The 27815-nt window shown below is 41.7% G+C and overlaps 1 protein-coding gene across 1 annotated transcript; it reads right to left on the bottom strand.

The window, feature by feature from the left end:
* Nucleotides 1-14893: 14893 nt before the first annotated feature.
* Nucleotides 14894-27789, bottom strand: LOC149298446 (terminal nucleotidyltransferase 4B-like). Its single transcript, XM_089487433.1, has 12 exons — nt 27656-27789; nt 21458-21581; nt 20900-20946; nt 20286-20406; nt 19486-19593; nt 19079-19207; nt 18764-18977; nt 18118-18244; nt 17347-17450; nt 16611-16795; nt 16127-16291; nt 14894-15070 (listed from the first exon to the last, which is right to left on the bottom strand). Exons 2-12 carry the CDS (start codon nt 21545-21547, stop codon nt 14894-14896), a joined length of 1467 nt encoding a protein of 488 aa, XP_089343559.1. The 5' UTR covers nt 21548-21581; nt 27656-27789.
* Between the last annotated feature and the right edge of the window lie 26 nt (nt 27790-27815).

The following is a 27815-nucleotide window of genomic DNA, read 5'->3' on the forward strand; positions in this document are numbered from 1 at the left end:
TTAGAAGCTTCACTTTTTTGCCCCAAACTAAATGGCTTCTTGTGTACAAAACCTTCTTTTCCTCTATCTAGCCTCTCCTTGCAGTCACAAGCAGCGTACAATACGTAATACTTAACTGGAGGTAAGCTTAAATTTAAGGAATAAAATACAGTAAGGGAATTTAAACACGCATGAGAGAGGTATAAGGCTACTCTAAATCGAAGACAAGACCAAGGACCGATTATCGACCATCAAATTCTATGTTTCCATCTCCTTTTGCGTCACTAAGCTGTGCAAGGGCGTAACTAGACCCTGATGCGAAAATTCCCCCCAACAACTAGCCTGTGGCTTCTTTGCCCCTTGCCCCTCCTTCCAACATAAAACATATGTAAATACACAAATTACACACACTTACTCATACACACTCTCCATCTTACCCTACTCACACACATGCTCACACACATACACACAAACACACATACATCCATCCCACCTCCCGCCCCCGCTTACCTCTCACCGCTCCTGCAGCTTTCTGTGCAGCTGCTGACACACCGTGCGGGCAGCCTCGGTTTCACCGCAGGGTCACATGACCTCATGTGACCCCCCCCCCGATAGGCTCCTGTCTCCCTGGGCCAGTTTAAAATAGTATAGAAAGGGCCCTTCCGACCTTGATCGGTGCGGAAGGGCCCTTTCTAAACTATTTTGAGCCGGTACGAGGAGACAAGAAGAAGGGGGTCACACTACTCCGGTGGAGCTGTGGTTTTAGCTGAATTAGGTGGGAGTGCAGAAACATAATCAATAGCTAAAGGCTCCGACAAACCCTGCAGGGTTCTGAAGAAAAGTGATGAACTCAGCAATGTCCCAGAGTCAATCTATTAGAGTCATAGCCGACTTATTACTATCTTTTATTTATACCGTGCCAAAACATTCTGCAGCGCTTCTTACATCACATACATTCAAAGCGTCTCACCAAACCAGAACGGACAGGCTAAGACGAACCGATACATTAGGTAAAGAGGGTCCTGGCAAGGATACTCAACATTAATTCATTGAATTGAATGATACATTATAGGTCAATTCGACATTTGGTATATTAAAAAATAAAGACAATTTGTAATTTGACGTACTGCCAGCCACGCAGAACTATACCAAACCTTCCTCATTCTAGAAACCGGTATTGAAGTTCATTTTTAGATACATTTTTTGTTTATATATGTTTTTCCGCATATGTTTCTTTTAAAAATGTATCGCTGTACACACAAAGTGCTACATCTCTCTTAAAAAACGTATCAGTTTACGCTGGAAAGGTAATGAACCGGTATTTACAAATACCTGCCCAAGATATACACGGATTCATCAAAATTAACTCCGTCACGCCCGTTGCATTGGGTAAACATTATCTCATTGTACCAACACTTGTACAAGCTAAAGAATTGTCCAAAAAGATTGGCTACTGGAGGTCAAAGTCATAATTTCAATAGACAGGAGACAAGCCATGACAGATGTATAATACGGTGAATCCGATAAATCAATGTTGTCTTAACGCACCTCCCTCCAGCATCAGTTGTTCTGAAAATAACCCCTGTGTGTATAAATCACCTTTTTGTGCATTGTGTCAATACCAGGGGATTAATTTGTGTTCCCTTTTTTCGGGACGGCCGACGCGATTCGCTCGGAGAGAATAGAGCTAGGAAGGAGGGATGCTAGGAGAGGTGTTTGGTGTCATGGCTTGGAACAAGGCGCACCTTGTGAATACGAGACACACGCGGTGTTCCTGAACGACTCAATGAATCACACACACAAGGACACAACACAATCAAACGGAAACACACAATGACGCCATCCCAGTATATGTTACAGGTCGAAGGCTGGGCTTAACCATTTAGCTGCCGAAATAAGACAAGGTCGAAAAAGGACTGTACAGATTTAACCCTTTACCAGGTTGGAGACTTTGAAGGCTTTGAGATATATTTATTTATTTTTGGGCCATAAAAAAGGGATAAAGGAAAAGAGATGAGCAATTCTTTTTAACTATATTACTCGGTCCACAAGTTGGTAAAGGGCACAATTTTAGCTGATTTAGCAACATAACCCAAGCTGCAGCTTCATCCTTGTTCCGCTATTAACTTCCCCAATCTCTACTTAACGCAATCACTGGAAAAACTTCTGTAAGCACAATACATTATAACAATTGCAAGATTAAAATGGGTCGGGGGACAATTAATACCTTTCAGTTACGGTGAACAATTTTAGGTTTTTTTCGCAGGGTCAGAACTAAAGCTCAAGTTTCACCTCCCGGCATGTAAATCAGATGTTAAACCTCTAAGCATCAGATGGATAACGATAGCCTCTGGCACTCAAAGAGTTACATGCATACAACACAGTCTTACCCTGCATGTGTTGCTTGCAAGCAAGTGGCCCTTTGAGCGCGTAATTTTTTTTCCCCGCTAAATACCATTAATGTTATATAAAATTAGCTTTTTTCATCTCTTTTAAGGACGATTAATCAAAGAAGTAAATAAGGAGAAGCGATGATTTTCATGTCCATTATTTCCGACACATCATTTAAAAGAAATACAATTAACAATAAATGACCCATCAGTGGTCTTCTACCTTGGTCACTGTAATAAGTAACTTTAAGAAATGTTACAGACGCTGCCATCTTTGTGCTAGGAAGGACTGATTCAACATCAGAGACAATAAGGCACTTTGGGGTAAAGAGGGGCTGGACGATTCCTTCACTCATAATAACGATAACGCTAAAGAACATGAGAAAAACTCATTATTGCCTGGCCTCGGATACTGTATTAAGACCATATACGCATGTTCGGGGTAACAACATGTTCTTTGAAGTATGAAGATCTCAGATGTGCTGCTAGGATTAAGTATTTAGGTTAAGACAAAAATAATTTCATATATATATATATTACTCACCTATGAGTAAGTTGCTTGTCTTGGGCTTTATATTTTCAACCTGGTTTATAATACAAAAAAAAGCAAAAAAAAATTAAAATAAATGATTCCTCAGAAAGAAAACAAGCCGGTGACTTTAAGGTCCCACCGATAGCTGCCGGAGGAACATTATCAGTTTCATCTTCTCGATTTGCAGAACTTCCTCTGCACACCCAGTTTTTTTTGTTTTTTTTTTTGGAGAAAATGTCAAAACAAGTAAGAGTGTAAAGCGGCCACATAAAACCCTTTTGGGACTTAATACATGCGCGAATAAACATCCTTTAACTGCAGACCAGGGGGTAATATATGAAAATAAAAACATGATTGGGGAGGAAACAAAGCTGGCTGGCTCCTAGATCCAAACTAAGTCTGTCGGCCCCTGGCGTAGATACTTACTATGAATAATATTGTGCTACCGGGTCACTCGGGTGGCTCATTGTACACCAAGATGCTGGCGACCAAACAACAATTCTCTCCTACCATTAACACATCCACTCAATGTTTTATAGGCACTTAAAATGCATTATTTCCGATTTCCCTGTCTGTATTACATGAACCATGGTCAATATAGCTGACCACACACACACACTAAAATATATATATATATATTTATTATAAGTGGACAGGGAGGCTCTATCAGGGCACCATGTTTAACACAAGCAACAAAGGGGATAACTGAACAAAATAAAGAACATAAGGGTAGAGATAGAAGGATATGGACATGGAGTGGGTGGCAGAAGTATACTTATGGGAGGCAGGGAGGTGGAAGGGTATGGAACCAGAGGGGTATGGACAGTAGAGGTGGGGAGGAAGATGGCCGCTGAAGAGAGAAGGAAGGACGAGGGGTAGGGACACGGAGGTGGGGAAGGAGGTAAACACCGAAGAGAGGAGGGGGTAGAGAGGTATGGATACTGTGGAGGAGAGGCAGGGACAGGAAAATTGGAATACAGGAGTGATGGGAGTAATAAAGGCCCGCTGTACGCCTATGAACCTAATCCATAAAAAATCAGCGTTTCCAGCTACAATAGTCATTTACAACATTAACAACATCTGCGCTGGATTTCTGATCCATTTGGTGTTATTTTAATGGACAACCCCCCAACAAGGACAAGTGACCCCAAACTTTTGAATTGTGGTGTATATACCAATACAATGTGTGCGCTGCCTACAGAAATACAGAGATGCTACATCTCCAATAATGCCTCTATGCGAAAAGCACCGATCCACTCATCTCACAGCACGTCGCAATACGGTACCCATGACACATCACTCACACGCCATCTCCCTCCCATGAGAAGTCCGGGATTCCTCTGACGTGTCGTCACTCAATGAATATTATGTATGCCAGGAGCAAGAGGCATCTGCATCACTTTAGGGCCCCTCGGGACCCTTATGTTAATATTTCTAGAGGTTGCATGAAAGGGTTAAATACAAACTGAAAAAATAATAATAATCAAGACCGAAAAGAAATGATGAAGGCAGATTGTCACAGCCGTTTCTCCACCATCCATTACTTTCAGGCACAGATCTGTTTACACGCGCTGGATTTGTAAACGCGATTTTATTGTTTCAAGACAAACAAATCCAAAACACTCCAGCATTTCCAATCACACCCTCGTAAATCTACGCCATAAACGCTGCTCCCGTCCTGACGCTTAGTCAAATATTTAAACAACTAGAATTTTTTTTTTCTTAAAAAACTGAGCTTACTGTCAGAAACGGGGAAAAAAAATAAAATAGTCGCATTTGCTACAGAGCTGTAATTTTCTAACAATTTAATCAAATCAAGGTACATTTACGGACTTTTTTCTGACTACCTTGTCAGAACAGCAGGAGCATTTGAGATGAATCTGTCAATTAAGCAATCCCTATCCCAATACCCAGATCTGTTTATGTAATAAAATAAGCAATATCAATGTTTTAAAACCCATTTTATATGGACACCATGGCAGCAGCCATCTTCTCAAGATCAGCATTACGGTTATAGTCATGCCCTAGTGCAGGGACGTCCAACCTGCGGCCCTCCAGCTGCTGCAGGACTACATCTCCCATAATGCTAAGGGCCTGGCTGAGGAGGATGGGAGATGTAGTCCTGCAGCAGCTGGAGGGCCGCAGGTTGGACGCCCCTGCCCTAGTGCTAGGGCCACCTCGGCATTTCCAGTCTACCCTACCCTGCAATCTAAATGTGGTTTCTAAAAACAAATGCAGATGAACGGGGTGTTCTCATACAACAACACTGCTAATTTTCCACACCACGGATGAAAGACTGCTTTATTTACTCAATGATTAAAAAAATCAACAAACCTACATTCATAAAACTGTCCAAAACATGCATATTGTTATATTTCAGCTCCACTGTGCCAAAAAACATACTTCCGTGATCAATCGGCCAAGTATTTGCCCAGGTGCCCTACACTCTTAGAGGAGTTTGACAGATGGAGCTTTTGTTCATTAAACTTGTACATCAAATTTGACCATACGGGACACAATTTTCACAATTGCCTCTAAATTTCATTTAATGCAGACCCTTGGTGGAGAAGTGGACACTATCAGAAAAAAAGACACCAGACAAAGAGAGCATCAGAGGAGCCACTAGAGGTGTCAGCCAATTTGAATTAGCTATGAACAGTGGTACCTACTGTAGGTCATGTCTGGTAAACAATGACCCCAACACCCAAATAATGTACCCATGAATACCAAAGCACTTAGGTACAGACTATGCTGGTCTCTATAGAGAAAGTCGGGTCTAGAAAGACCAGTAATTAGACTTCAACACATTGGACATCAAGAATAGAAGCCTTGTCTTCAGTAAACATTTGCCAAGAATGCCTGCTTTTTTTACATGATGATCTTTTTCATAGACCCTGCTCACAAATCACATAAAACGCTGTAGCTGTTAATTAGAATTAGGTAGACAGAGATTAATTAGAGGTGAGAACTGTATGTCTCTTTATAATCTTCATTTAATGAAAAAAGGAAGTCTGCTCTAAGTACCGTGATAATTACAACCAGATCTGAGAAAGGAGTTATCAGTATGAAGAAGACACGATCACTTTATCTGAATCCCACTAGCCAGGCATACCACAAGAAGTCCTTGTACTGGCAAATGTCACAAATTACAATGATGAAGACAGAAAGAACTTCTAAATTGTGGAAACGCATCAAATAAAGCATAAGTAACCCACTGCATAGCTCTCCCTAGATATCATTCATGGAGGTCCTAGAAGATCTGTCCTTTTCTTGGCCAGGGAAGGAATGAAGGACAATGAAGGCCAGAAGGAGAAGATTGGGATTCACTGTGGCCCTATTACTTAGGGGCACCTTGTCCACCTTTGTTCAGTACTGATGTATGTAAATCAGGAAGGGCAGTCATCAAAAACTCATTGTGGGAAAGAAGAACTTGGGTATTATGTGATCACCAGAATAGACTAGGACTCTTCTTCTGGATACCCGCTCTTTAGAAACCCGAGCCTTGTTTGCATCATTTTCTGCCCAGAAGTTTGTTTTGTGATGAATGACCGTATCACAGAGGCGTAAATCCACTAACACTAACAATACTATACGTTTCAACAGCGGGGAATAAACATTTGCCTTCTTAGGTAAATATTTTCCTAATGTTGTAAGTGATTTACCCACATAAATAACTGTCTATAGGTCATAAAGTCACATAAAGAGTTTCTGGTTAAGCCTTGCCCCAGAATAGCTTGTAAATCACTCAAAAACAAGGTGGTCACGCTTACACCTTGCTAGAGAGGCATCAGATTTACTAATGACCCCCCTAATAACACTACACTGCAGGAGGTTAGGTGTCCCAAAGGCATCTCCAGCAGGGATCCGCTACTAGAAACTCACCGGACTGAGGTTACGATGATCATTATTCTCAATGAAGCGGGGAGGAAACTGACAAAGTCATTATTCTCGCAACCGGGAAATAGCCTTGTGCATTTAAACTGATACCGCACACGCATGCCTGATACACGCATACACACAACTATCTTATCATTACGTATTCCATCATGAGACAGGAATGCGTATAATGTGAATTTTCACCATTCATTCATTTCCTAACACTTGTAACAAGAGAGAATGTGGCGTTTTCTTGGCTTTGCGAACATTTTAACATATAGAACATGGAACGTCCATGAATTTGCCTTGTGGTCAGAGCTTCCCATTCACTAAAGGGAGAGTTTGCAGGAGAGCTAGGGTTTCAGCTCCGTGACTTCGCTATACATTATGAAGAGGAACCTCTATGAGATTCTGGCCGTGTATAATGTATAGTTACGTCGGTGACAGTTTGTCCCACGTCGCATTATACCTAAAATACCTACAGGAATAACCCCTTGCCTTTGTTGTTCTTGAAGACAGACTGTCTATTTGAGGTGATCACCTTTCCCAAAGATTAGGGTCCCCCCCAACAAGCACAACCTTGAAGGTGTTGTACAGTTGTGACGCCCACTGCCATCTGCCATCTTTAATGATAAAGTGGCCCTGTGCAAGTCTCCTCTAATGGCCCCCGGCCCATTCGTACCTGCCATAGAGAGCTCAGGCCAGGGTTGGTGGCAGGCAGCGTGGTCACGGTGTAAAGATCTGTGACAGCTCAGAACTCTACAATAAGACACTTCTTTGCGTAACTTGCGCATCTCCGCATCCACCATCGTATCAGAGAGGCTAATGAGGTGAGCCAACGGACCATCTAAGACAATCTGCCCCCCCATCATGCCTAAAGGACTACATGTGAGTTTCAAGAGGGATTATCAAGGCGATTCAACAGTTCAGACGTGGATATATTGTTAAAGATGTATCTTTTCATAAACTGGTAACGCGATACACAGCAAATAAACAGCATGAGTAAATATAAATATCCCTCGATACATTGTCATACTCTTATGTTACTTGTTATACACGGCGCTGTACATCTGGGATGGACACGCATGGGTATTATGTACATAATCATTTGAAATAAAAGTATAGTTATTCTTTAACTAAATGGAATCACGGAGCGGCAGGATAACCTGTGCTGAATCCGTGACATTACCGGCTGATCCGCACTGAGGAAGGAACAATCTTCTTCTGAGATCTAGAATGAATTTCATATTTTTAGCTCATTTAATTCATGCGGTTTATTTAAGATTTGAATGAACAGCTATTATGGATCAGGGCTCCATATGCAGAGACGAGCTGCAGCGGTCAGTGGGATCTTTCTGCTACTTTGCAGCATTGTACTGCTCTGCGGAACATGTTGGCTCCATATAAAGGGATAATTAGATATTATCAACCCCTCCCATCACCGGGTTATTGGCTCCCAGGGCACCCATCGTCCTGAGCTGTCCACCGTCCCCGCAATGTGTGCAAGAAGAGCCTGCCCCGGCCGGGAGGTGTGTACCTGTCTGCACTCAACATGTGGGCTCACAATGGGGGGGGGGGGTATGGAACATACCTTCTTTATAACCTACCCTGCTGCTCTGCCGTTCCATCTCAATCTTCTTATTGCTCTTTTTTTAAAACTCAAGTTGCACATTATTTGAACCCAGCCGACTTTAGCAGAACAAGGTCCTTCCTTGGAAAAAGATATCAGCAGCTAATCCACCCACTTACGATAATACTGGGTCTTTGTCCCATAATAAGAAACACTATTTACAGCTTTAACCGTCTTGAGACATGGGGCAGGATCAGTGCAAAGTACACAAGGAAGATATCTTAATTGCGTGTTTCCATAACAGGTCCAGGGTCATTGGCTCACGGTAATAGAAGAATTTAAAGAGAACGTTATGGCGATATTAAAAGTAGATATTCTCAGTATTCTGCATCTAGTATGCTGACATTCTGTCACGTTGTATTGGGTTGGTATGTGTGTTACTAGTGGAAAGTTTGGCACTATTGTCATCGACTTTGTTCCTACATGTGATTTGGTGCAGAAGAGATCATATTAATGGAAGGAAACCATGCGTTTAATTTGGGAATGCAGATAAAATCACATCTGTGAAGTATTGGTCGTGTGAACATTAACACAAGGCACGGAGTGAATGCATTGAAATTAACATGTTCCCCATCTGCTGCCCCACTGTGCCAGTCGCTCCGTTGGCTGCCCAAACCCTCCAATATCAGATTCAAACTCCTGACCCTGACCTACAAAGTCCTTAACCACTCTGCATCTTCTATATCTCTACCCTACCTTCCAAATACACCCCTAACTGCCCTCTTTGTTCCTCTCACCACCTGGGTCTCTCTTTTACCATCATTACGTCTTCCCACTCCCGTATTCAGGATTTCACCCATGATGTACCCCTCCTCTGGAACTCCCTTCCATGTTCCGTCAGACTTTTCTCCCTGACTCGTAACTTTCAAAAGCTCTCTGAAAACTTAATTTTTTGGAGACATGTCCAACCTTTCTGCCTAACGCTCTCGGCCAGCATCCTAATCAAGCCTTCAGAGCGGGCAACTTATCCCCATGCAAGAAGACCTCTTGTACTGTTCCACCGACCAGATTTTAAGCTCGCAAGAACAAGGCGCTCTTCTCCTTTGGCACCAGCTTTTTATCGTTTGTGATTTTAAGTTATTCTGACTCTGTTGTAGCAGCGCTACTGAATCTGCTGGTGCTATATAAATGTAACGTAATAATCAATGTAGGACACCAAAGCATGGGGAAAATCTGCTTATACAAGTAGGAACGCCTGTTAACGATGATATTTTCAGCAGGGGCCAGGATGAGTCGGTTCATTTTACTTTGGTTTAGAGGGACAGTTGCAGAAAAAGGTCGCTGTGTTTCTACGAACTCCGCTCTATGAGCCGTAGTCCCTCTGGTTTTTTAGGGGCCTCCTATCTATCCACGTGTATGGCAACTTACGACAACTACAACCTAGGGAACTCAATACAGATGTTTGCATTGTTTTGAAATATATTTTTACGTTTTGATAAACACACTGTACTTGCATATGTCTCTCTTCCGCCTTTTATTGGGTACCCATAAGTTGGTGATCGCCCTAAGCAGCGTATTCATTGTCTTGTACAGTAGCATTATCTGTATGTCTGACAAGTCTTCTTGCAAGACACACAATGCGAGCACAAACCCTAGCAACACCCTAAACTCCAACGACCTGGTACCTTTGTTTAGAAGAGTCACAGATGCGCTATATGGCTTCCATGATTCAGGAACAAAGATCACCCTGACACCCAGACCCCCTGTAGCTCCACTGAATCCCTTCTCATGTGCGTGTTCCCTGCTGTGATGGTATAATCACTAAAGCAAAACACCATGAAGACTTTAGTCATACTGTAGTAAACCACCCACAGAGCATTAAGATGACTACCATAACAACGCAGGTATCGCCCCTCCTGGTGGCACCATTCATTAGCTCCCTTAGGGGTTGCGACCGAGAAAAGAGCATATTCACAGGGCTCCTATAAATAGGAAAGTATTTAAACAAACCTTCTCCTCCTAAACATGCCGTCGTCACTTGATGAGAGACACGCCTCATCATCGTATAATAAATTTCCTTCTTCATTAGCAAAAACTTGTGTCCGAACTAGTAGGTCCATTTTTAGGGCATCCACCATTACACTATTCACACAGCGCCATTACCAACAACATTAAAATTGACAATATATAAAGTTATTAACATGCTTTAAGACATCGTGGAAAAGAAGGTCCTTCACTCATATTAGGACCTATGAAAGTATATTTTATTACTTATTAAATAAAAAAAAAAAAAAAAAAACTTAAAGCGTAAAGTTTGTCACGTAACAAATGCTGTAAAGATGCAGTGCTTAACCCAGCCATTAGGGAACACTGATGTTAAGAGACTCTGCACTTCCTAACCAACAAGATAGGATCCTGATGCCACCTTTTGATCATAACTGGTATACAGTTATTGATTCTTTCATCACCGAACACCTGCATTTTCCTGTGTAACTCTATGGTAATCGTAAAGTTAAGTTAACTTCTCTCCTTATTGAGCCAGGTCATATAATAGTGGGAGTGATAAACACATTATTACATTGGCCTAGTCCAAGTGTAACTCATAAGACCCCACACCATTTGTGAAGCATTCTTCTGATTAGCTACCATCCAACCACCACGCTCCTGCTATCCATTCAACAACCCTTTTTATTATTAGACATTTGCCACAAGTATGTATGTTAAAGGGTTCTTCATGTCTAACTAGTGTTTAGGAAAAGGTTTCTTTTAGATACAAAATTACTAAAATAATGCATTTCAAATACTTTGGAAAGGGGAAGAGGGAAAAAACAAAAGACAGAGACAATAGTTAAATAAAACATTTATTCCCCCCCATTTGCCTCCCCCACCCCATGAGAATTCACATTTTGTCCCCACAAAAGTATGTCAAACATAAAAAAAAGGAAAAAAGATACAGGGATGAAATGTACAATAACAGTATCAGAGCAGTAAAATTTGCATTTTTTTTGCTTTTTTCCTGTAATAAAATAAAATACAAAACTTTTATTTAAATCTTTATCCCCATTGCACCTAAAAGCACCAAGAGGAAAGTGGTTAAAGAAATAAAATGTTACCACCTCTAAACGTATTTATAGATATATATATAGTATATAATGTATATATTTTTTTTCTCACCAGAGTTCACCTCCGTGATTTTATGTTATCCAGGAAAATCTATTTCTCCTGCTAAATTTATGAAAACCATAACATACGAGGCGATCTGGAGATCCCAATGGAATCAAGATAATCTCCCGACAAATACCACTGCCCAAACAGAAACAAGATGGTTGACTTTTTTTTTTTTCTGTGCAATAAAAACAATACAATTTAGTAGGAGGGGCAATCCAACAAAACTATATTTAGAATGCTATTTTTTTTTTAATTTTTTTTTTTTTTTTTATTTGGTGGTGTGTGGGGGGGGATAATAAATAAAAAAATATATATAAAGCAAAATTTTAACCTGGCCAGCTTGAACAGAAAAGGTTATATTGCAATATAAAAAGGTTACTCAAGGTAAAGTGGGACTATTATATATAATATCCTTTTCCCACAAAAAACCCCCCCCCAAAAAAAAAAAAACAGACATCGCAGCTAACACCGATTGATCTAAAAGCAGTAAATCTGCGCATACTGTTAAGATAAACAGAGCGTCTGTTACTAATCGACACCGAGATAAATCGTTTATTTCCCACTTAATGGCAACAGTTTTCCTTGCCTCAAAGCCCCGAGATTTTGTCTAAAATGTTAACCATTCCCCAGAATGCCTGAGGAGACAGAAAAGGTCATATCTGTATCTCGTGTTAGATGGGATCAGTAACATTTCCTTGCATATTAATGATTTCACAGATAATACATTTCATTTACCCCCAAGACTGGCCGTTAAGGAAATCCTAAAGCCAGGTATAATGGTGGTTTACACAGTACGGAGATTCCTTGCCGTTATTTTATTTTTTTGCCAGGATAATGTAAGTTATGCACGGAGATCAAATTTGGTGCGAAGTGGTAGGCAGAGAGTAAATCGGCAAGATGCCATCGGTTGCTATGGTGACTGCATCATTTGATCCACTTCGCATCAGATCTCTTTATACACAGTCCTAAAACGTGTACAATTTTCTGTATTTGAGGCCCCGTTAATAAAATAAGCTGTTGACACTACAAATTTACAGTGCCAATAAACGTGTTTGTGTACAACAGGCATAATGCTAGACACATTTTATTAACAAAATGTGATCGTATTTAAGCCTGCCTATGAACAATTGATTTGGGTTTTTAAGGGGAACCATTACAGCGTAATGTCCTGATGCTAAAAGGTTAACCTTGGTGATCCCAGTATGTAAAACATCACTTCCAAACCATTAAGAAATAGGCTCTGGTACCCCGTAAAGTACATCACATAGCCTTATCCACTTACTGGGTTTAGGCAATACATATCCCACTTGGATTAGTTCCTACCTATAACACAGTAGGCCACGAGTATCATTTTGGCTGTATGTCTATAAAAAAAAAAAAATTATAAAAGATACAAAAAGGCACGGAAAACCTACAAAGGATTTAATAGAGGTATACAAAAAGGCAGCCAATGCTCAGTGTTTAAAAAAATGAAATACAAATTGAGATGCCAGTGTCAGAGCAACATACTTGTAGGTCTTCGGATTGCGAAATAAATTAAAAAAATTAAACGTTCTTAAAAACAAGATAATGTACATATAGATGCTTTACAATCTGTTCCCGGGTTGGTTAAAAAAGAAAGATACCTGGTAGAGGCGTTTTATATCTTGCTCTTATACGACCAATAAGGATTGATTATAAGGGGTCCTAGATTAGAGTGTATAACACAGCAAAATAAACAAAACAGTTGCAATGACATATGTATACGCAGCAGAAAAAAAATTACAATTTCTGGCAAAAGGGAAACTACACCTTTAATACAAATCTACTGCTTTCTAGAAACTACATTTCCTGCTTAGTTACAAAAAATATAGTAAACCATGTTGTAAGTCTAGAAGCAAAACGTAAATCTGGAGTTGCTAAAGCAGATCGTAAAATATCTATATGTACACGGCCCCTAGAGAGTTCTACCGCCACTTTAAAAACAGATCGGTTCTTAGAGGACGCAAAAGAGGGAGGCAGCCAATTCTCGAACACGGAAAGCTAAAAGTTTCAAGTCATAAGTCAGACTTTTGGGGTGAAAAACCAAAAGCAAATAAAAATATTTACATGGAAGACCAGGGGTGTCCTATCCAGAGAGAGGTGAACGGTGAGTAAATTACTGCCCTGGTAACAGCAATAAAAGAGAAACAGCCAATGGTAACTACAAAATTACACGGGGGTATAAAACACCATACACGGGGGTGGGGGCAATTACTTGGCCACTGAATGGGGCACATCAGTGGCCTGTTGGTACTTAGATATGAGCTGGCTTAACGTGATGGAATTTGTAGAACCACACAGTTGTCACATGGTGGTCAATACTTTTTTTTTTTTTTTATAAAAATATTTTTTTTGCATTTTTGTAGTTTATATTTTCAGAGATACATCTTCACCGGCTATTTATCAAAGCTGTATGGCTGGAAGCGGATATTTCTGATGTGTCCTGCCTCTTAAATTGAACGTTGACATTGATAACAGGAGTGTGACCGTCCATAATATTACCCAAGATGTTAATCGGAAGAAAGCACTCCCTCTTTTGCTGCCCAACTATGGATTCCACGTGAATGTTTTTAAACACATGTGCAGCCGTGGTATTTCACACGTGTACACATTCATGTACCGTCCATAAATGCATGTTAACGCAAGCTGTTAGATCTTTAATATTCGTCACATTAAATGACAAATTTGTCATAAAAAAGTAGGTTTCTATTGCAACAGCTCGTATAGGACGTGGCAAACTCTTCCATTAGGGCCTACAACTAATTGCTTTAACAAGGAAGGGGTTAATACACAAACTCCAAAGTCCAATTACAATTTTTTTTTTTTACCGTTTGTAGATGTAAAAAGCAAATGCACTGTTAGAAAAGTGCAGTTTCATCTTTCGTTGAATGCACAATAAAATAGAATATTGAAACATTAAAAAAAAAAAAACACAAAAAAAAAATGCAGAAAAGTTTCCATGAAATCTTGGCGATTTTCTGCAAATTGCACCACCTTTCAATTTTTTTTCAATTTTTTTTTTTTCTGTTTTTGATTGAAAGTTCAACACATCAGCTTCCGGAAGCTGGTCAAGAAGTGCAAATATTTAACTTTCCTATATATGTTTTTTTTGTTTTTTTGTTTTTAATCAAAATGAGCAGCTTTTTTTTTTTATTTATTTAGATTTTTTTGTAAATTTTTTTTTTTTCTTGTGGTTGCAAATCTTCATGATCCATTCCATGGCCAGCTGGGAAAATGAAAAGAAAAAAAACCAGCAAGTTCCGATGCTTTTGGGAGAGTTAAAACCCTGCTTTTGGCTCTGGAAGTGTTCGGTTGCAAAACGCAACGCAGGGAGAGTCCCAGCGAGTCCCGGATCAGCTATCGGCACAAGTCCGTCTCCCGCTTGTGCTTCCGTTTCTTGCTGTGGTAGTGCTGGTGTTGTGCTTTGCCAGCCTGCGGATGCCTGCTCGGGACAGACGCGCCTTGACTCGTGTTGGGCTGACTCTGAAAGTTTTTGCTGGCGGAGGAGGAACGGAATAATCTGGGGGTACCGTACTGCAGGGAAGAACAGAAACACACATTGACGGCGATATTAATGTAGAAGACCACCCTTTATGACCTCGGCACACAATTCACTGGTAAACGTGCGTACAGATACGGTTATGTGGGTTGCCTACTTTACCTATATTAAAAATTAAGCAGACATTTACAAATCTCAAAATGCATGAAACAACCTCTCCATATGCTGGTGTCAAACTACAAAGTCAAATTACAAAAACAGTGCTGACTGAGTTTTTTTTTTTTATTAAAACATTTCAACATTCTGTCCTACAAATATCTCAAATAGTGTGCCATTGATGAGAAGGTCTTAGACATATATGTCAGGTTTTTTTTTCCCTTTTTTGTGCCCTGAAACCCCCAAGTGTTGTAATCACTTCAAAGCACTTATATCACATTACTTCTATTTTAACATAACATTTACCAAAAGCTAGGGTTCACATTTTTTAGCGTGTGGCATATGGAGACTTCACTTCTGATTGCTGTAAATTGGCTTTAACGAAAGGGTATGTATGTAGTGTCTCCTTTCTAATATCTTGCTCTACCTCGTGAATATTTGTAGCTTTGTAATTGTCACCTTCTAAAAAAAAAATGATAGCATTTATTAAAGGATAACTATTTTACAGCCTATTTACCAACCAGCACTCACAGAATAAAGATACTTCACAAATATGGCTGTTGCGTGGTAGATGGGCACATGCAGACCACTCACCTACAGACAAGCACTATTTGGCTAAATAGACTGATAGTGCCAATCTATGGCACGCAATGAGGGTCATTTGTTTTCACTGAACACTAATCATGCGATTACGTCACTGAAAACGGGGGCCAGGCAGGTGGGGGGGGCAGTATGTAGGTGAGAAAGAACTTACGAGCAGGCCATCCCACAGTCTTCAATAGTATAAAAAAAAAAAAAGATCTTACGCATGGATCCCTGCACAATGCTTTTTTTCTTTTTATTAGAACAAAGAAGCTTTGTGCCTAGGGAAGCCTGCAGTTAAAAAGCAGCCCTGGTGAGATGGTTTTGTTTCCAGAAGAGCAAAGTCTCCTTACCTGGGCTTTGTTGCCACTGTTTGAAGAACTGATGCTCTGGCCGACTTGCAGTTTGCCGCCGGGCTGCGACGAGTTGACGCAGGGCTCCTGAGAACACGTTCGGCTATCGCTGGTTTGCCTGAAGCTCGGCTGCTTCGGGGTCTTGACCGGAGTTCCGTCTGAGTCCTGAATGCACAGACGTTTAATGACTTTCTTCTACGGGGAGACACGTTCCATGCAAGATAAGCGGTCACCGCTGGCTGCACAGCGGCAGGCACACAATACACATACAAAAACCTACCGTGACATGCCTTTTAATTATCGTACAAATATAAAGTCACAGTTACTCAAAACGATAATTAAAAGGCATTGCGGATTACAGCTGATCTTAAGGTGCAAACAATATAAAACTTATGGTAATTGAAGTGGTAGTAGAGAAAGTGATGCCAACGTAATCAAAAAGGATCTATAGCATTTCTTAATAGCTGGATGGAAGTGGACTCACCGCGTCACTGGAGCTGGAAAGGGTGGAGGAGCAGGAGGAGAGCGGACCAGATGAATTGGAGTGTTTGCTGAGGGTTTCGGAGCTCTTATTTTTGGCTTGTCCTACAGAAGCGCTCTGTTGGGACACATTATTGTTACACTTGTCCAAATGGTGGTGAACATCCACGATAAACGTCACTTCGTTTCCTGGCAGGAGAGAATAAGCAAATCAAACTCTACAAATCCACCAAAGACCAAGCTTTAATAGAACAGAAATCAATCTTTGAGTGCTACCGTCTCCCTTTCCAGACTGCCTGTGAGAATCAGCCTTTAGAGAATGCTAATATAGGAATCTTAACAGAAGCTTTGGATCTGTTTAGAGGTTTGAATAGTTCTTTACAAGCAGGTGTAGGTCTTACACCTCCTAGTGGTCAAGGAGGAATGGTGGGGTCCAGCAATAAAAGGGACTTCTAAAAACAAGACTTAGAACAAAAACTGTACCACTTACAGCGCTAGGAAATAAGGTGTCGCTGAGCAGATGGGGCACTTCGCAGAGCATGGTGAAGCCTAGGGTTTCTAGCGCCCCCCAGGCATGCATTTGCTTGCCATCAAATAAGAAAACTGCATATGTCCGCACTGCTTTCTAAGATAACTGGCATCAAACCCACGAGTAGACTTGGCAACGTATATCGGCTTCCATAACCAGGGAAGCCAACAAGTGGTTTTCACAAACGTTTAGTGTGTAAGAGGATTCTTACCGTTATATGCTGGCTCAGACCGATTGTGTTGTCCCCACTGTTTGGATATCCAGTCTCTGTAAGCGACCACTTCCTGCGTCACTCGAATAATCCGTCCCAAGATGCTGTAAGAAACAAAATGAAGCATTCATTACCGTCACCATCTGAACAGACAATGGTTACAAGATGGGAAGCAGCCGTTCACAACTAAGAGTAAAATTAAGAAATCACAGCCGCGAGCACCGTACTGCGAAGACCCAATGAGTTACTATTTCAAAATAAGCCCAATACTAAAAATAACTCACTAAATTCACCTTTTTTAGTTTCATAATCTTTCTATATAGAATGTCAGCTCTCTTTAGGATACTGCATTGTCGGAGTTCACAGAATTCTATATTTTACCAGCAAAAGTAAACACGGAGCACAGTACCGCCCGGTATTACTATACTGATCACACAACCTGCAATTCTGCAAACCCTTAGAAAGCATTAGTTATGCACGCTGAGCACGCAGTTACCGGCACCCAGACAAGCAGTTACTGTAATATGGACACAGGAAAATGCTGCGTTCGCAGGCAGCTTACCATAGGACTGGCAATAACTTATTACCATTTCCACTGAACACACATATCAAATAAAAGAGCAAGTGGATTTTGTGAAATGTGCAGAACATAGGGACCCATTAAAGCCATGTGCTCAAGTGCCACGGCAGCGGCAATCGCAATGTACGGGACAGCTATCGGGCCATTAATATGTTAAAGGCTCCTTATCAAAGCGAAAAGAGTTTGCTTACCTTTCGGACTCGTTGTTGGGATAGTACTTGGCAATGGGTGAAACAGCATGGCTTAAAACAACATAAGCGTAGTCAAAGGCCTGCTTCACTTGCATGGCTCCATACGAGCTCCGGCCCACATCATTGCCTGAAAGACAAAACGGAAAAGCCATTTAGTTCCAGACTCCATGCATAATGCGATTAAACTATACGATTTGTACTATTGACACCTGCATCAGAACTAGAAAAAGCCGCGGTGGACGGTGAAACAATATTAAGACAGGTTTATTAACTGAAAAGGGAGCTTGCAGAAGAATTGTCACCGTCACTATACATTATGAAGGGCCACGGCTGGCAAGTGTATCCTGCAAGATGGGCTAAGCTGGTCCTGTATAATGCATGAGAACTACGAGCGAGGAGACTTGAAATTTAACTATGCATTATACAGGGCCAAGCAAGATTTTCCTGGAAACGAAGCTCACCGATTAGCTGGTTGATGTAATGCGGACGGTGAGAAGAAAGAAAAAAAACTCACTAGTGAGGATATCCTTGTCGTATGAATTATTTTGGTTTGAAAGCAAAACAAATCATGTGGTTTTGCAATAAAAAAAAGCCAAATAAATAGAACAAATAACAGAAAATGAATAACTTTCTTCACGCAACATACCAGGCTGCAGAGGATCTTCGATGTACAGCATGGACGGCCTGTAACCATCCAACATGCTCTTCTGAACTTCATCCTTGGCTACGTAAGATCCCCCGTCTTTTATTCGTATGCCAGTTTTCAGATAGTTAAAATGCCTTCCGTACAACTCAAAGAACTCTATGAGCAAGACTCCGTAGTTGGCATCAGGACTACAGGCATCCTCTCGTGGGTGCAACTGCAGAAGAGCAAGGCAAACGGGTTATTGCCATAAAAGCAACCAAAGCAACCAGCCCACCCTAAATTATTTGAAATAGCCGCAAGGAAAGCTCGTCTCACCTGTAGGAAGCTGACAGCCATTAAAAAGAGACTGTAAGAACCTATTCCACCAGTAAACACTTCATTGAGATCTCTCTGTAACAAGAACTGCTTTAAAACCAGTACCAAGTAAGGAAGGACCGGATATTTCTGCAACAAAGGCAAGAACAAACGTTTTAGTAGGAGTATTCTACAGGCGCAGATTCGGATAAGGCAAAGCCCCCTTACTATTTTACCACTTCACAATCGGAACCGACAGCCTCCACGAACAAGAAGCCAAACGGATTGCTTTAGTTCCATGATATAAACGATGGCAGCGACATCTCTCAAAATGATTCATGATGATAAACACATAATGTGAAAACATAAAACGCCATAATCCACGGACTATACTGCGTGATAAAGAAATTGGATTGGAGATTACCAACCTTGATAAAATCCCTGATGAGCTGAGCTGCTTTAACTCCATTCTGCACATTAAAACTGATGTCTACTTTAACTTCGGTGAAGGAATCCGTCAGCTTAATGATCGGCACCTAAAGCAAAAGACATTTTTAGGTTACATTTTTTTTTTTTTTACTTCAGATTGCGTAGCGCTATTACCGCCCGAAACGGGGTTAATCCTATCTAATCTCATTAATTTCCCCACATTAAGACATGCTGGTGCAGGAAGAGAAAAGGACCCTGGTCTAAAGGAAAATGCACCCCGTGATAGTAGATAGCGGCACACAATAGTGCCGAGAGCTCAGCCTGCGGGATGTATGCATGTACCTTGAGCCCTCTGGTGACTGCTCTGCGTAAACCATTGATATAATATACCAGCTCTCTTTTCTGTTCAGCATTGCGAGAGAGCATGCGACAGATACGTGCCAGAGAAGCTCTCACTGGTGGCACCTGGAGGCTGTTTGTGCCCCAAGGGCAGGGAGCACATCTGCATGCCCGTACATGAAACGATAGGACTTATTTGGATGAACAGCTGTTAATAACTGAATCCAACGCGAGAACCTATATGCTCAGGTACTTAATCTCTGCAATGGCATTAATGTGGATTCCGGGCTTTGCTTTGTAAGTTCTTAATGAAGTTTGGAAACCAGAATTTGGATTTTATGAAAAACAGTGTGGTTCCCAACACTGCACATTTCTAATAGCAACTGATCAAGAGCAAGATTTTACTAAATAAATCTAAATATCCAGAAGCGCTCAATAAACACACAATAATTAAACTCACGGTGGCTTTGTCAAGAACTTTAACTGTGTTCTCATCCGCTACTTTGTGCTTCCGAAGCGCTTCTTCCAGAGTCCAAAGGGGTAAATTTTCCCACTTCCCAAAAACCACAAGGTCGATATCACTACAAAAAAAAAAAAAAAATATATATAGGAAATCCATAACATGGAGAATAAAACTGCTTTGATAATAGAACTATTTTCGTTTTTTCCTTACAAGGTAAAGGAGCATAGAGCAAGTAGGAAAACGAGGGACTGGACTGACAGCTCTGAACAAAGTTCATACCAATAAATAAAGTGTGTGTGTATACACACACACACACACACACACACACACACACCTCTATGTATACATATACACACACCTTCTTGCTTATTGATGCTATCTAGGCAACTTTCAACACATGCTACCGCATTACACCCTTAATTAAAACCAGTCTGATTTGAGGAGTATGCTAACCTCCACATTTAATTTGGCCCAACATGCCTCGTGATGAAGAGGTTGGTTCTTCACCCGAGTGTCACTCACCGATACAAGCAGTAACTCAGCTGGGGGGGGGGGGGCACAATGTCATCCCAAAAGTACAGTAATACAGAGGAGATCCATTAAATCCTTACCTAGTAGGAAGATAAAGTCCTGTTTTGAAGCTTCCAAATATTTGCACCTACAAATAAATCAAGAAAGCTGTTAGAGTAATCCAAGGGCGCTCGTACCTATTTTCACGCCGTTTAGCGGATAAAGTTTTGTGCACTGGAAAGTTTATTTGTTGCTTGCAATCAATATACAGATAAGATTCTTCCACCGAGTGCCAACCAGGCATCCAAGTAGTGGCAGTAAAGCCAATTCACCCCAGCTCACCCTTTAAGCTCAGGGGTTACCTTTTTGGAAAGCCAAAATACAAAGTCTTCCAGAGACAGACAAGCAGTTTGGGTTGTTGCATTAAAGGCCAAATAAAATGGAAGTCATCCGACCTTTACTTTACACATTGGAGCTTCTACCCTGAAATAAATGCTCCCGGCTTGCTATGATGAACCGATATGACCCCTTAGAAATAACCCCCACAAACAGAGAGATACCCAACTTGAAGCCGACACACCATGGATGATGTATGAAAGTTATGACGTTACTGCAAGCAATACACACGTTACCCGGGGACGCGCCCAGACGATACCTACATCTGCATTAGGCCACAGCTCCTTGATGACACTTTCGATTCGATTCACAACCTCCATCCGCATCTTCTCTTCTTCCGGCCGAGGGGACATGTACTTGTAAAAATCGATGATCTCTTCATGAAGGCTAAAAAGACAGAACACACAAAGTAATCTTTGAGGTGGGAGGATCACGCGGTTTCATTAAGATATTCAGACACGCAGTTTTTGGGGTACGAGGCGTACACACCTCACGTGGACTGCCACGGATGTTCAGCTAATGCATTATGACCGCAATAATAAACAGACATACCTATGATCACCTTTACACTACTACTCCGCGCTCAATGCTATTTACATAGAACAATACGATCTGGACCATGGTTGACTATGTATTTACTACCGTACCCTCTTGCCACAAGCGGGCTCTACAAAGGGTAAAAATAACCCAATAAACTTGCGGTGACATAACGGAGCCGACAGCTGTTCCACGCAGAGGAATTCCCAAGCGTGCAGCAGACTATTTTTAAAACGGATCCTTCAGCAGAACGGCTGACCTGGTCCAAAGAATCGCAGCAGGTGGATAGGTGGGAGAGAGCATTTTCTCTCATGCATACACACACGCTTATAGATATCCACATGTATAAATGAAATCTGATTGCAAGCTTTGCCGGGGAGAAAGCGCTCTCTGCTCCGTCCAGACGCTGCGGGGGATCCTGCTCGTCCTAACGCGTGGAACGTACACTAGCGAGTCACCCAAATACCGACGGCGTGAGTCACGCGTGCCGTTTGAAGAATCACAGCAGTTTCCTTTTTGCAGGAATCGAAAGCTATTTTTTTTTTCCACGCCTGTGGACTTTGAGAGGGCAGCACTAGAGAGATTTACAAATATTTACAAGACCCGCCTCAAAAAGCAGCCTGGATTTGTAGGACATGAGAAGCTACAAGCAGGAAGAGTATATAAATAGGCAGCCACCAAATATATAACTGTAGTAAGGTTTCCATAGGTACCAAAGACAGCCTTCTTCCGCTGGCCAAGCTCTGCTGTAGGGGGATTTATTATAATAGACCTTAATGGGGGCACTCGAGACCTACCTCTTGTGTGGAGGGAAGATTTAAGTTGAGACAACTTGGGTGACAAGGTCTGCTTTCTGCTACTTTTGCCCTAGTAAGTTGACTAGGGGCGCCAGAACCCTATTGAAATATTTTCTAAAATTTTCATTCATGCGCTATTCCCTGCCTTTTAAAGAAATGCCCATAAATATATTTGGCTTTTAGATTGAGCTTCTTTCCACCGTTTGAGAACTACCGACACATCACATATTAAGTTACGCGATGAAACTTCTCGCCCAGTTGGTAGACCTCCAAGCTCTCAATAAGTTACATATCCACTGATCCGCGGTCCACCATCGAGCAGACCGAAGTTGTGTCTACCTAGGGATCAGGAGACGCAACAGAAAGAAATACACCTTTGAGGTTTAAGATATCAACACATACTACCGGCACACATTTTACAAACCAATTTAGGAATGTAAGACTAGAGACGTCGTGAGTAAAATCAGAACACACGCGTCTTCGAATGGCATGCACCTTCTTGCTGAACTTTGTTTTGGCAGGAGCCCAAGGGGTGGTGTGAAGACATGGAAGGAAAGCAGCATCCGCGTCTATAAATCCAACCCCATGCCAGACAGCTAGATTCATTCATGGTGATCTAGCCTGAAAGAAGACTGAACTGGAACTTTAATTGAACCGCTTTCCCAAAGCAAAGACAAATTGCTAACCTAACATTCTGTACAAGGGAGCGGGATGGGTTGGAAACATCACACAATCCCATTAAAGTTGTACCGCGTTACCCATAGAAAGCAAGTATGGTAAAGATTGGCTTTACCGGCTAACTGACGTATAACAGATTGCAACTTTCGAGACTATTTAGGTCTCTTCTTCATGCATATTAACCTCAATAATGCACCGATTCGGTAGCAGGACGCAAAGTGTCTCATGATCTTAATAAAGGTTTTGTTGGGGGGGCGGAAGCCAATACCTAGCAACATCCATGATGTAGACACGGTAAGTGGTCACGCTATGGAGTTTTACCTTAAAGCTGCTTTTGGAGGCAAGTCACTGACCACACATTTAATAAAAGCTAATTTAAGGGAGAAGCCCACAGCTCAAAGACCGCGTCTTGGCCCAACGTCAGCATATTAGCCTTCATCCCAAGACATAATAGAATAAGGTGCAGTCACATTCGTCATTTTCATGCCATTGTTCTTGCAGATTTGTTTCTTTGCCATCTCAGCTACAACGTCGCCAGTAATCACAACTTCTCAAAATGATTGTTCTCCGGTAGCCCAGAGGACCTGTAGGTTCGAGGCCGAGAGCAAATTCCAGAAGATATTTACGTACGAAACAATCCTTGACATATGGCCTAGACCATCGAGAAGAGTCACCCAGATTATACCGTTCTGCTATTTAGCATGTTAGAGGCTTTTTGGAACAATCAAGTTACCAAATATTTAAACAAACGGCTAAACTCTTCCTAAAGCAAACACTTATGATCAAACAGTACCCTAGTACAATGACATTGTGTTTAAAGGGACATGAGCGCCCATAAAGCAACGCATGTCAAAGTACTCTGTAGATACCTTTAGGAGACCCCTCTGTCTGTGGTCCCATCTTTTGCACCACTGAATTAACGCCAAAAATAAAAATTAACAGCAGATGCGTTCAACTGAACACAGCCTAGTATTTGGGGGGCACAAAGATATGGAGGGGGGTCTGCAGAAGCCATCTAAGATTTACAAGGAGGACATATGAACATTTAAGGGAGACACAGCTATATGCATTGCATAGGACTGCTTCACGGTCCCTTTGATTATAATACAGGGATGCCCCGGACATTAAAAAATACTGTATGTGTTACGGCCTCATCTAGATCAATAGGGATGGGGGGGCAGGCATGAAACATACAAGCCAGTTATCCATCTGTCTATTGTAACCTTGTCTGTTCAGCTGACACTACAGAATGCCGTGTGCCCAAACATGTGCACACGCTACAATAAGCCGCATCACACTGCATTGAACTTCAGTGAGGACTGCAATCCAACAGCCATAGATGCAGGACAAAATAAAAAAATAAAAAATAGTGATTTAGGAGTCTTAAACTAGACAAATTAAATATACTGTAAACGATGTCTCTCTCTCTCTCTCCAATGGCAGAGGTCACGAGCCCAGATGTCTCATTCAGAGGCTGAAGCCCGTCAAGGCTTTAATCCATCAGGATAAACTGCTAGGAAACTTTTTCTTCTCTTGCTTATAAAATAGATGCTTTGTAGGCAGCGAAATCACAGAATTGCCAGTCTATGGAGCAAATACCTTTCCATATAAAGAGCTTTTAATCACCACACTGCGGTTACGTGTGGATTTCTAGGCTTCACTCAAGTTGACGTTTGGCTGGATAAAGGAAAAATCTTTGCCACTATGTTGTTGTGGAGGTTGAAAAGTACTGTCGCGTAATTACTTAAAGGGAAAGTAATGCCTGAGAATCTTCTTATATACAAGTGGGACAGCGTGCAAATTTAAAAGGACCTCGCAGCTAACATAAGCATTAATCTGTATATAGTGACGGAGCTCCCCTTTAATATACAGACTTCTGATCAGAAATTGTCCCGGCGGATGTAGACCTCTTACAGCTGAATTAAATATTTGCCAAGTAATAAGAACGGCGAGTGACAGACGGCGGCCCCCGGCGTTCCTGATGCTGCAGAGTATGATGGAGGGTGAGTCAGTCTATCGTAAGCACCGATGCCAGCGAGCAACACATACGTGCCACGCGACGCGCTAGTTAAAGAGGAATTCCCACTTATGGAAGCAGAAAAACTTCCATTGGGTATCCAAATTTGGTTTGGATCTAGGAGCCAGCTTTTTTTTTACCCCATCCATGCCAACAAACGCTAACATGTTGACATTCTACGCTCACGTACACACATGCTAACACCATACACTAATAAACACTCATGCTAATGCCATACACATTAGCACCATGCTCGTACACAAGCACACACCGACTCTACTCTCCCCTCTCCAGCTCGTGGAAATCAGCTATGCCGTTGACCATCTTCTGCCATTGTGAATCCGGCACCCTTTCCTTCCCTGCCGGGGGGGGGCTGTGAGGCGAGAGCCATGAGGCATCCAGAAGGGTCACAACGCGACAGATTGATGGTGGCAGCACTGCGGAAATCCAGGCGCCATGAAGTGGCCCGGGCGGACTAGAAGTAGGCGCATTTTGCTACAATATGTGGCTTGCTTAAAGGCATTTGGCGCCGTTTATGGCCAATTTCTTTCATAACAAGGGTCAACATTTAAAATGATCACCATTGAGTGCCGCTTTCCAACCTACAAGAGGCCAACAGGTCAAAGGAGAGGATCCTGGGCAGGCGAGTACTTGATATATGCGATATATAGAAACCTATTAGAAAGTGACTATTTTGTGTGTGACTTTTTGCCACACAGTTATACTATTTCTTATAACTGCAGGACGATAGCAAAAAGAAACCAGTATGGCGGAGTTCAAGTGTCTCAACTCTTATTCGCAAAAAAAAAAGATTGGTCAATTTGTTTAAAGCATCTCAAGCCTCGTCATTCAAAACCTACTTTATAGATTTCTACACAAAGTCAGCGTCCTGTGCTTCCAAAAACTACGAGACCGAAGCACAAATGCCTCTTAATTTGCTCCCTAAAGCCCAAGGCGCCCAAATATACCACAACAAGCAACTTCACCATAGGCTCTGTTCTACTAAGACAACAATTGTGCTTTCTGACATGCCAACGGGGAGGAATAACCATGCAGATCCAGGGGAAAAGAAAGTAAAGACGGATAGCTTCCATGATATACGCACGCATACAACTTAATAGCTGAAAGAATAAGGATAGGCTTGGCTTAGAGTCCAGTGATACAGCCTGTCAGCGGCCTTCATGCGCAAGTTACTTACGAGCATATGAGGAAGTTCGTAACAGTTATTTCTCCCAGTTTTATGGGATTTCATAGTGTATAAAAAAAAGTAATCATTATTTTAATACCCGTTACCATATGTATAAGCTATATAAAATATTCATTTCTCATATAGAGCGGCCCACTACCTTCAGGGGACGCTCCACCTGATCTTTTCACGCAGCAATATTTTCAGGCCCGTTAACTCCTAGTTGTGACTCCTAAAACGTGAGCGGCCGGTACTGATAACGTTCCGTGTCTCAAGCAGCGACACATATGTCTATGATGAAAGCCAACGTTCTGCCGCCTGCGATGAGACTGCGCGCTGTTACAATAGAATACACACGGGCAACGTGCTGCCATTTCCAGACCCCCGGCGCGTCCGCTTACTATATATCAACGTTCACAGCAGCCATAGTTACATTACAACGGGCCATACGCTCTCACTTTTCCCCGACGTCTCCATGACGTGCCTAAGATGAAAACCATCTGTGTAAATAATGCGTGGGGGGGGGGGCACATTTGCAGTTGTACATCTCTCTCCAGAGACAGGAAGTTCAACAGGCAGGACTAAAATGTGCAAATATAAAATGCTTCCCCCACCATAAATATCATAGGCTTTTATATATCTTAAGCAGGGTCTATATATATATATATATATATATATACATACATACATACACACACACACACACACATATATATTTACGGGGTACAAGAGGTATGAATACATCTGGGAAAAAAAATGTACCTGCCCTATGGTTCTTACTGTGTAACCGTTACCTCCTTATACTGTAAAGTGCTAAGTAAATCTGTCAGCGCTTTACACATTCTTGAAAAGCTGGCTTTCCAAGCACTTAAAAGACCAACTCTCTACATTAACATATAATATATCTATATTCGCTACAGTAACATATATGTAGGTTGTCTCTGAATGTAACATTTTGTAGACATTTTGCGTTGTTGCCGTGATGAATCTGATCTGACGTTGACAGAAGGTCAGGTCACAGCTGTTTGATGAAGCGAAAGTTACTTTATTGGGAGAAAAACGGTTCCAACGAGTTCCTCGAAACCATAGCTTGTGCACCTGTCCTACCTGAAAAGCAACCGACACATGGAAGACACCGTAGGCGTTCGATAAGGATTGCATAACGTGGACAAGAACACAAAATGGTTAATATTACTTAAGCCCACCAAACGTGACCCTGATGAGGTCCGCTCGCGATGCTACTCACCCAACGACCTCGTCGCTGTAGTTCCTGGTCTTCCACGGGGTCCCGCTGTACAAGCCCCCGGCTACATTGTTGCCACCTGGACCTTGCAGGAGGCTGTAATTGAGTCCAAACGTGCTGGCCTTGTCCCGTTTCCTCTTATTCCGGTTGATGTGATCGTGTC

Source organism: Sceloporus occidentalis, unplaced genomic scaffold, assembly GCF_023333645.1.
Source record: "Sceloporus occidentalis isolate IW3139 unplaced genomic scaffold, rSceOcc1.0.p SCAF_32, whole genome shotgun sequence".
Classification (NCBI taxonomy): Eukaryota; Metazoa; Chordata; class Lepidosauria; order Squamata; family Phrynosomatidae; genus Sceloporus; species Sceloporus occidentalis.